This window comes from Bos javanicus, chromosome 7 (assembly GCF_032452875.1).
Source record: "Bos javanicus breed banteng chromosome 7, ARS-OSU_banteng_1.0, whole genome shotgun sequence".
NCBI lineage: Eukaryota > Metazoa > Chordata > Mammalia > Artiodactyla > Bovidae > Bos > Bos javanicus.
The window spans coordinates 42,404,892-42,416,800 of NC_083874.1; the positions used below are offsets into that span (position 1 = coordinate 42,404,892).

General features: G+C 38.2%; 1 protein-coding gene across 1 annotated transcript; it reads right to left on the reverse strand.

The window, feature by feature from the left end:
* Positions 1 to 2,079: 2,079 nt before the first annotated feature.
* Positions 2,080 to 3,200, reverse strand: LOC133251150 (olfactory receptor 2M5-like). Its single transcript, XM_061423229.1, has one exon. It carries the CDS (start codon positions 3,161 to 3,163, stop codon positions 2,225 to 2,227), a length of 939 nt encoding a protein of 312 aa, XP_061279213.1. The 5' UTR covers positions 3,164 to 3,200; the 3' UTR covers positions 2,080 to 2,224.
* Positions 3,201 to 11,909: the final 8,709 nt, after the last annotated feature.

The window sequence follows — 11,909 nt, forward strand, 5'->3', positions numbered from 1 at the left end:
TTGTTAGAATTCACCTGTGAAGTCATCTGATCTTGGACTTTTTTGTGGGGAATGTTTTTGTTTTTTTAAATTACAGATTCTATTTCATGTCTAGTGATTGTTCTATTTAAATTATTTATTTCTTCTTGATTCAATTTGGTGGGCTATATGTTTCTCAGACTGTTGTCCATTTCTTCTAGCCTTTCAAAAATTTGTTGTCATATAACTGCTCATAGTATTTTCTTTTCTTATTTCTGAGATATCAATTGAGATTTCTCCTTTTTCAGTTTTTATTTTTTGAGGTTCTTTTTTTCTTCGTAGTGAACCTGGCCAGAGTTTTGTCAATTTTGTTAACCCTTTCAAATAATCAGCTCTTGGTTTTATTGTATTTTTGTCTTGTTGTTTTTTCTTTTAATATCTATTTATTTCCTCCCTGATCTTTGTTATTTCCTTCCTTTAGATAACATTGAGTTTTGTTTGTTCTTTATCTAATTATTTTAAGTGGTCTGTTTGGTAGTTTGAGTTTCTCTTGGTTTTTGGTTTTGTTTTGTTTTGTGAGGAAGGCCTTTATTGCTATGAACTACCAAGAAATGGTTTTGCTCCATCCTATAGATTTCATATGGCTGTGCTTCATTTTCTTTTGCCTCAAGGTATCTGTTAATTTCTTTTAAATTTTTCTTTTTAGTGTTTTCATTGAGCCATTTATTTGGTAGCATGTTATTTAGTCTCCATGTAATTATTTTTTCCTCATTTTTTTTCCTGTGGTAATTTCTGGTTTCAAGCTGTTGTGGTCAGAAAAGATGCTTGAAATAGTTTCTACACTATTAATTCATTCTATGCTAATAAATTAATTTATTTGGTTGTGCTGGGTCCTCATTGCTATGCAGGCTTCTCTAGTTGCAGCATGCAGAGGCTACTCTTCCTTGTAGTGCACAGGCTTCTCGCTGCAGTGGCTTTTCTTATTGTGCAGCATAGGATCTAAGGCACATGGGCTTCAGGAGCTGTGGTGCATGGGCTCAGTAATTGTGGTTTCCATGCTGTAGACCGTAACTGTGGCTCACAGGCTTAATTGCTCCGCAGCATGTAGGATCTTCCCAGATCAGGGATCAAATCCATGTCTCCTGCATTGGCAGCTGGATCTTGACCACTGAATCACAAGGGAAGCCTCTACTACTTTTTTTAAATAACAGTTTTTGCCATCTATGTAACTCATTCTATGCTTCATTATAAACAGATCAGGAAACTTTAAGACTGAAAAATCATTTTGTAATGATGCTCTAGGAAACTAAGTCATTAAATAGATCAGTGGCTCCTACCCAGTGTTTCATGAGAGAATCAATGGAAGAAGGTCTTCCACTCAGATTCCTGAGGCTCACATAGTATATTCTAATTCTGCTGGTCTGAGATGGACACAGAACTGAACTTTATAGATACTATTAATAAAGGCAATAAGTAATTCTAAAGCAGATGAGCAAAGAACTACTCTGTAAACAGTGATGTGGATTGAAGACTTTGCATTTTCATATTATTTAGAGGTACTACATTCCTGTTTGGTGGAACAAAACAACACTGGAAACTTTATAATGCTCATTAATTTAACAAGTGAATGATTTTGAGCACCACCTGTGTGCTTGACAATATTCTTCATTTTACAGGTGCAGATATTGACCTTTCTCTCATGAAACAACAAGAAACTTGGCAAATATTATGGTACATGAGGTTATCAAGTATGAATGGTGTAGAGGGCTGATGAGCATAATATCTTTTCCCTCATCAGTGTATCATCTAGGATGATTGAATAGAAATTCCAAGATGGAGAAAGGAAAGGATATCAAACATTTGTTTTTTCTTCTAGATGAAGTCAGGTTGAGGGACTCTATGCAACCCCATAGACGGCAGCCCACCAGGCTCCCCCGTCCCTGGGTTTCTCCAGGCAAGAACACTGGAGTGGGTTGCCATTTCCTTCTCCAATGCATGAAAGTGAAAAGTGAAAGTGAAGTCGCTCAGTCGTGTCCGACTCTTAGCGACCTCATGGACTGCAGCCCACCAGGCTCCTCCATCCATGGATTTTCCAGGCAAGAGTACTGGAGTGGGGTGTCATTGAGGGAAGCAGCTCCTAAAAACTGGTTGACTTTTTCAGGGATTAGAAAATATAATTCTTACAGGGATAATATTTTAATTAAAAAATGCCTCTTTGCAGGTGCATCACTAAGATTGTTTGCAGCTAAAAGGAAAACTCTGCCCTCTATCTGGTGGACTGAAACCTCCCCATCAACTTTTTTAGTGAACATAGAACTTCTTTGTTTCTAAGACTGTATGCAAGAGGGTTCAGGAGAGGGGTAAGGACAGTCCCAAAGAGAAAGAGACCCTGGTTCAACTTTGGAGTCTTGGCAGAACCAGGCCTCATGTAGATGCACATACCTGGACCAAAATAGAGACCCACCACACAGAGATGAGAGGAGCAAGTGGCCAGAGTCTTGTTCCTGCCTTCTGGGGAGTTCATTCGGAGTACAGCAAGGAAGATGAGAATGTAGGAGGACAAGATGAGAGATAAGGGCAGCAGCAGGACTAGGATGCTGGTCACCGCTACAGCCTTCTCATAGGCTGAGATGTCCTCACAGACAATCCTAAGAACAGCCATGACTTCACAGAAAAAGTGAGGAATCTCTCTGGGGCTGCAGATGTGAAAATGTAAGGTGAAAGCAGTGTGGCCAAAGGAAGTAAGGGCACCTCCAGCCCAAGACATGGCAGCCACCTGCCAGCACATCCTAGGACTCATGATGACAGGGTACCGCAGGGGATTGCAGATAGCCACATAGCGATCAAAACACATGACAGTTATAAGAATGCATTCTCCAATGGCTACTGTCAGCGAGAAAAAGATTTGAGTCCCACAAGCCAGGAATGAGATGCTTTGCCATCCAGAGAAGAAGTTGGCCACCATCTTGGGTATGATGCTAGAGGTCAAAGTCAAATCCATTAAGGAGAGCTGACTGAGCAGGAAGTACATGGGAGTATGGAGCCGGGAATCCAACCAAATGAGGAGGACCAGAAGAGTGTTGCCAATGAAGGCAGCCATGTAGATGAGGAGAACAATGGAAACCAAAGCTGTGGTGTATCTAAATTCAGGGAAGAATCCCAGGAGGATGAAATTTGTGGATTCTGTCTCATTCCCTCCCCACATGGCTCTCTGCGATGACAACACAAAGGGAGGAGATTAAAAAAAAAAAAAAAAGTCAGTGCTGAAACAGTTTTTTAAAGTTTGTTTAAAATAATTTATAACAAAAATGACAAGCATAAAGTGTTTATCCATGATCATCTGCATCAATTCTTAACATTTTTTTTCAGTAACCCTGAACCACAATCTAATGTACTTTAGAAACCAGAGTGTAAGTTTTTAAATGTAACTCATTATCGTTAATGTTTGAAATATATTTTCTTATATTAAGAACAGTTTTTGATCATTACAGTTTTTTCTTTAGAATGATGTTTGTTATTGGGTTGAGAAATCACAATCACAACTTGCACATTTTCAGTTTTTTGCTGTTTTTAGAAAATGATGATATTTCCATTTTTATCTTTTCAATGATTTTCTTAGCAATATTTCTGAGGAATAATTTACATTTATTTCCAGGTCATATAATATAGTATTTATTTGCTCATGAAAAATAGTACTAATTTAATTTATACAAGGATTTAAAACATTTTTAAATGCTCCTGCTTAATCAAAGCTTCTGGCTTTGGGAATTATAAACATACAAATAAACTGGTCATTAGGACTGTGTTTTGTGTTATGTACATTTAATGTTATTTTAAGCTTTTAATCTAATCGACCCTTCTTTATACTCTGGCAAATAAATGCATTATATCTACATGGTTTCGATACAATAAATTCATACCAAGTATCAATAAGGGAAAAAGGTATTTCTACATGAACTAGCAGGGTTCCTGATATTGTAAAATTCATATTACCTAAAATTTTAGTTACAGTATTTATGTGCATGATCGACACAGAGAAATTTTAGGGCTCCTTTCTCTCAGGCTTAGGAACTTTTTCTTTTAAGACTCTCTGAGCTGTATACAATCCTTCTCCTTGATACCTGTATAACCCTTTAAATTCCTAGACATACTCCTGCTGGGGTTACAAGAGGACTTTACTCATCTCTACTGAGATTCATAGGGCTTAGTTACAAAATCCTGACCAAACAGTATAAGGATGGGAAAACTGTAAACAAGTACTCATGAAAATAGTTTTTAAAATTCTAAAAAAGATCAAAGTGACTCTAACAGTGTATTAAAGCCTCATAATTGTCCAAATTTAATGTAAGCACAATTAACATTAGAATGTTTATAAAGTAAGAATGGATGTGTCTAAGCATTTGAACAGATTAAAGAAAAAGTATACACATTAGAACAAAAACTTGATAAAATTAATTACTAAATACTGATTTAAAATCCATCCTAACTATTAATAACTAGTAGTAGAATAAGATATTCTAACATCCTATTGTATTACTTTCCTGCCAATATGTGACATTCATTTGTTAATGGAATTACTGAAAATACTATCTCTAAGGAGCTTCCCTGGTGGCTCAGATGGTAAAGCGCCTGCCTGCAATGCGGGAGACCTGGGTTCTATCCCTGGGTTGCGAAGATCTCCTGGAGAAGGAAATGGCAACCCACACCAGTACTCTTACCTGGAGAATCCCATGGACGGAGGAGCCTGGCAGGCTACAGTCCATGGACTTGCATAGAGTTGGACACGACTGAGTGGCTTCACTTTCACTTTTCACTATCTCTAAGGGGCTTCTCAGGTGGCTCAGTGGTAAAGAATCTGCCAGCCAATGCTGGAGACGCAGGAGATGCCAGTTCGATCACTGGGTAGGGAAGATTCCCTAGAGGAGGAAGTGGCAACTCGCTCCAAAATTCTTCTCTGGAAGATTCCATGGACAGAGGAGCTTGTTGGACTACGGTCCATGGGGTCACAAAGAGTCTGACACAATTGAGTGACCGAGCACACACACACACATCATCTCTAAATTGTTAAGCTAGTTCTTTCTTCACAGGTGTGCACTGTATATGTGTCAACATTAACAGCAAGATCCAGGTTTCCTTTACTTTTTGCAAGAAGTCTTTTTGCAGAGAGTCTTTCTCCCTCTAACACAACATTCCCTTCTCAGAAACAGTGAACTCAAACATTAGGTCATTGTATACAACTCAATGGACATGAGTTTGAGCAAGCTTTGGGAGATTGTGAAGGACAGGGAAGCCGGGTGTGCTGCAGTCCATGGGGTCACAAAGAGTCGGACACAACTGAGTGACTGAACAACAATACATTTCTAATCTTGTGCAATTTGACCTCAACTCCTTGCTTCCATCCAGATATTGATTTAAATTTGTTCATCAAAAATAATGATAAGTTTTTAATGCAGAAATTCTGATAACAAAAATGGTCTAAGTCTGTTCTCCCATTGATCAATCACTGCTGCTGCTGCTGCTAAGTTGCTTTAGTTGTGACCGACTCTGTGTGACCCCATTGACAGCAGCCCACCAGGCTCCCCCATCCCTGGGATTCTCCAGGCAAGAACACTGGAGTGGGTTGCCATTTCCTTCTCCAATTCGTGAAAGTGAAGTCGTGCAGTCGTGTCTGACTCCTAGCGACCCCATGGACTGCAGCCTACCAGGCTCCTCTGTCCATGGGATTTTCCAGGCAAGAGTACTGGAGTGGGGTGCCATTGCCTTCTCCGATCAATCACTAAAAGGCTTCATTTCTTGTGAAGAACTAGCTGAACTCTGTGGGTTGGCACTGCCAGATTGAGACATCTATCTTTACATATCCACCTTTTATTTGAGCATATCATGTTGATCACCTTCAAACCAAGAAATCACAGTTAATCAGGGCCTTTCTCCTGTGTGAATGTCTTGAAGGGTTAGCCTGATTTTAGATGTGGACAGTTTAAGATTTAAAAAAGTAAATTTAATAACAAAAATGGTCAACGTTTATCTTATTCTCTCCTGCCTTAAAGGGAGCCTTTGTGCAGTCAGGGCACTGTATGTGGTTCATCTAGAGTCATCAGATAGTGAGAAACTGAGATTTCAGACTGGCCAGATCTTTGAAAATTTTCTGACTTTGTAAATAAGAAAGCAGGGTTCTGTGATGTAAGTGCTTGTTACACATCATCCCATTTCTAGCACAGGTGCTGCTTTCCTATTTGGCTAGGTTCAATTATAAACTCTCACTCCAAATTCCATTCATCGCAGTCTGAATTTAAACCTATATTTCATCATTGTTGCGGTTACATGTGTTAATATGTATCTCATGTTAATATGTATCTTAAGTCATAAAATTTGTGATGGAAGAAAGTGTATTTGCTAAGTTCCACCTTTTCTCTCTAGATCTGACATGTTGCCTTCAGTGAAAATAAGTTAGATACACTATCAATTCAGGATTGGAATACAGGTCTTAGAACTCTGGATTTAATTCCTGTATCAAAAAAGAAGCTTACAGGACAAAAACCATTTTTCTACCTAACAGCATTATTTTGTTGCTTTTATGATCCCTCATTGACTTCAGAGCATTTGGCAGCATTTTATCTGGTTGAACTATATGGGAAGAGGTTCATCATTTCTATGTCCACTTGAGAAATAATATCCATAAATGACTAAAGGACACACAACTTTGCTAGTCACATAGTTAAATAACACTTTCTTACTGCTTAATAGTTACCTGCTTAACAAGATTGAACCCTACAAATATTATTTACAAATAACTATAGAATTAACATTAGGAATGGATTTTTCACAACCAGAAAAAATTGGATTCTCTATCAAGATGCTTACCTTGAATTTGTGCTCAGTCATAAGATCTTACAAAGTATAAAATATTAAAAATTCCTTTGGCCCAGTGACTCTGATTATACCGTTTAAAAAGACAAGTAAACTATTCAGTAGGAAAAGATAGGTAATTGGGTATATCTTGATAAGCTGTCTCTCCTCAGCCTAAGTTGTAAGCAGAACTGGAATCTCCCTAATTCCTCAGTGGCCTGGGATTTAGCGTAGAGCGGCCAGTCACTCCGAGCATTGCTGCTTCCTGACTCAGCCCCACCAACTGCTCATTAAGGGTTGAGGTGCCCAGGTGTAGTGGCCTAAAGGAATCTTCTCTCCAGGATATAATTAGTGTTTTTTAAAACTATCCACTAGCTACATACTCTGAATTGTTTGTTTGTTTTCCTGTCAACATCACCATCATTTCCTCTAAATTCCAACTTGTACTTCTCTTTTACTTTTAATCATTAATTTCGTACAACCATTAAGTAACCAATATTGATTTCTCTTTTCTAACAATTCTTATTTTCTCCTTCATTTCTATTCATAGGACCCTCACTCTAGACCTATTTCCCCTGTGTAGAATATCACTTTTTCTTATCTTCTTAGCTAAATTCTCCCTTTTCTTCAAGGTCAGATTTAAGTCTTATCTCTGCATCAAAATCTACCTTTATTTCCACAGTGAATACCAGCATGTTTTCATTAGTTAATTACAGCTCTCTCTCTCTCCCTTGGCTTATCATACCTACGTCACACTGTAAATGATTTTTTCCAACTCCCTTACAATTAACAGTGGGAATAAAGCTATGGAAGCCTAGGATTTTGCCTCAGTCCTCATTATGTTCCCTCCTTTTTTGTCCCTCTTTTTCATATATTATCTTTTTCTTAGTAGGCACTGACTTAACAATATTAATTAAATTTATGTTTCATTAAAATCAACAAAAGCTGTACTATATGCTGAGAACTGAAGTGGAAAAATAATAAATGCAGTAAGATCTGATCAAGTGGGGAAACTGATTTAGGAAAAAAAAAGAGAGATTATGATATGACCGATTAGTACCACAACAAAATTATGTAGAAATTGCTATGGTTCCACAAGTGAGGGAGGATTAAGTTGTCTAGATAGATAATTGGTAGATGATTAAAGGATGGTTTCATGTGTATAATAACATCTGAATTGAATTTTAAAGAATAAGTAGGAATGAATGAAAGTAGAAATGAGGAAAATTTAAGCATGGGAAGCTATTTCAGAGCAGATGGACTAACATGGTTTTTATGGAAAAACTTAATCATCCGTAATTTTGATGGATATAGAAGCTGTAGGAATGGACAGGGAATGATGATGGAATATAGAAAGAGGCTCAAATGTACACTCAGCTTAGGGGAAGTGAGTATGATCTGGGCACTAAATTATTGTACACCCCGACCAAAGGGAGAAGCTTTTATGATTAACAGGTATTATGAAATAAAAGACAGGTATTAGAATAATCAACATACTTAAATGGCCACATAATTGAAGACAGACACAGCAAGGGCCTTGAAGAATTTAAGGAAATGTGGAAACATCTTGTGTTTGGAGAATTCTGTGCCTTTTCATACTCTCCACTGCTCTTCTTTTCCTCACACTCAACTTTGTTGCTTCTGTCCACAATTGCTTTTGACCTCCAATCAATTATTTTGGCCATGAGAATTTATCAGGCAGAGTTTTTGGATACTTTCCTTCTAAATATGAATTCAAATAGGTTCTTGATCAAAAAAAAATTAAACTGGTTCATCAAACTACACACTTTTAATAGACCAATAATACTTTAAAATAAACTTTTATTTTCTGAAAAGTTCTTGATTTACAGAGAAGTTGTAAAGATAATACAGAGAGTTCTCATAAATTCCTCACCATGTTTTCATCTTTCTTGACATTTTATTGCTGTTCAGTTGCTAAACTGTATCCTACTCTTTGTGATCCCATAGACTGCAGCACACCAAGCTTTCCTATCCTTCAATATCTCTGAGTTTGCTTAAACTCATGTCCATTGAATTGATGATGCCATCCAACCATCTCATGTTCTGTCACCCCCTTCTCCTCCTGCCTCAATCTTTCCGAGCATCAGGGTTTTTTCTCAGTGAGTCAGCTCTTTGCATTAGGTAGCCAAAGTATTGGAGTTTCAGCTTCAGCATCAGTCCTTCTAAGGAGTATTCAGGGTTGATTTTCTTTAAGACTGACTGGTTTGATATCCTTGCTGTCTAAGATACTCTCAAGAGTCTTCTCCAACATCACAATTCAAAAGCATCAGTTCTTTGATACTCAGCCTTCTTTATGGTCCAATTCACACATCTTTACATGATTAAAGATGAAAAACCATAGCTTTGACTAGACGGACCTTTGTCGATAAAATGTCTCTGCTTTTTAATATGCTGTCTAGGTTTTTTCTTCCAAGGAACATGCGTCTTTTAATTTCATGGCTGCAGTCACCATCTGAAGTGATTTTGGAGCCCAAGAAAATAAAGTCTGTCACTGTTTCCATTGTTTCCCCATCTATTTGCCATGAAGTGATGGGACCGGATGCCATGATGTTCATTTTTGAATGTTGAGTTTTAAGCCATCTTTTTCACTCTCCTCTTTCACTTTCATCAAGAGGCTCTTTAGTTCTTCTTCACTTTCTGCCGTAAGGGTGGTGTCATCTGCATATCTGAGGTTATTGATATATCTCCTGGCAATCTTGATTCCAGCTTGTGCTTCATCCAGCCCAGCATTTCTCATGATGTACTCTCCAAGTTTATCCAAAGCTTCTGGTCTGGGTGTTATATTTTAAGGACAAACTAACCATTAGGACTGTGTTTTATGTTGTTTTCACTTATGGTTTTTTAAGCTTTTAATCTAATTGACCCTTCTATTCAGGCAATAAATTCATTGTATATATGTGATTTATAGAAAATTCATATCAAGTAACAATAAGGGAAAACGTTTTTTTCTACATGACATCATAGACACTTCCACTCTTGCAAAATTCATATTACCTTAATGATTAGTCATAGTAGTTAATGTGCCTGATAGGTACAGGTGAAATTAGGATTTCTTTCCCTCAGGCTTACCAACTTTTCCTTCTTAGATATTCATAGCTCTACATAATCTTTCTCCTTGATACTTGTATAGTCCTTTAAACTCCTACACATACTCTTGTTGAGTGCACGAAAGGACATGCACCATTCTCCCGTGAGACTCCTAAGACTTCATTACAAAAACCTAACCAAATGTGGTACCACCTCAGCCCTACCTTAGTAACATTTTTACCTATGTCAAAAATCTTTTTCCAACTAACTAAAACTTATGTACAAAAAGATTGCTTGTAAATATGCATGTAAATAGTTCTGTTAATAACCCACTGTTTTACATTTGGTACATCTGTGTCTGCTAATTCAATTAGCTTTCTCACTTTTGGCTGTTTGTTTGGTCTTGGTATCTCTGATTTTCTTGAAGAGATCCCTAGTCTTTCCCATTCTGTTGTTTTCCTCTATTTCTTTGCATTGATCGCTGAAGAAGGCTTTCTTATCTCTTCTTGCTATTCTTTGGAACTCTGCATTCAGATGTTTATATCTTTCCTTTTCTCCTTTGCTTTTCGCTTCTCTTCTTTTCACAGCTATTTGTAAGGCCTCCCCAGACAGCCATTTTGCTTTTTTGCATTTCTTTTCCATGGGGATGGTCTTGATCCCTGTCTCCTGTACAATGTCACGAACCTCATTCCATAGTTCATCAGGCACTCTATCTATCAGATCTAGGCCCTTAAATCTATTTCTCACTTCCACTGTATAATCATAAGGGATTTGATTTAGGTCATACCTGAATAGTCTAGTTGTTTTCCCCACTTTCTTCAATTTAAGTCTGAATTTGGCAATAAGGAGTTCATGATCTGAGCCACAGTCAGCTCCCAGTCTTGTTTTTGCTGACTGTATAGAGCTTCTCCATCTTTGGCTGCAAAGAATATAATCAATCTGATTTCGGTGTTGACCATCTGGTGATGTCCATGTATAGAGTCTTCTCTTGTGTTGTTGGAAGAGGGTGTTTGTTATGACCAGTGCATTTTCTTGGCAAAACTCTATTAGTCTTTGCCCTGCTTCATTCCGTATTCCAAGGCCAAATTTGCCTGTTACTCCAGGTGTTTCTTGACTTCCTACTTTTGCATTCCAGTCCCCTATCATGAAAAGGACATCTTTTTTGGGTGTTAGTTCTAAAAGGTCTTGTAAGTCTTCATAGAACCGTTCAACTTCAGCTTCTTCAGCATTACTGGTTGGGGCATAGACTTGGATTACTGTGATATTGAATGGTTTGCCTTGGAAATGAACAGAGATCATTCTGTCGTATTTGAGATTGCATCCAAGTACTGCATTTCGGACTCTTTTGTTGACCATGATGGCCACTCCATTTCTTCTGAGGAATTCCTGCCCACAGTAGTAGATATAATGGTCATCTAAGTTAAATTCACCCATTCCAGTCCATTTCAGTTCGCTGATTCCTAGAATGTCAACATTCACTCTTGCCATCTCTTGTTTGACCACTTCCAATTTGCCTTGATTCATGGACCTGACATTCCAGGTTCCTATGCAATATTGCTCTTTACAGCATCGGACCTTGCTTCTAACACCAATCACATCCACAGCTGGGTATTGTTTTTGCTTTGGCTCCATCCCTTCATTCTTTCTGGAGTTATTTCTCCACTGATCTCCAGTAGCATATTGGGTACCTACTGACCTGGGGAGTTTCTCCTTCAGTATCCTATCATTTTGCCTTTTCATACCTTTCATGGGGTTCTCAAGGCAAGAATATTGAAGTGGTTTGCCATTCCCTTCTCCAGTGGACCACATTCTGTCAAATCTCTCCACCATGACCCACCCGTCTTGGGTTGCCCCATGGGCATGGCTTAGTTTCATTGAGTTAGACAAGGCTGTGGTCCTAGTGTGATTAGATTGACTAGTTTTCTGTGAGTATGGTTTCAGTGTGTTTGCCCTCTGATGCCCTCTTGCAACACCTACCATTTTACTTGGGTTTCTCTTACCTTGGGCGAGGGGTATCTCTTCACGGCTGCTCCAGCAGAGCGCAGCCATTGCTCCTT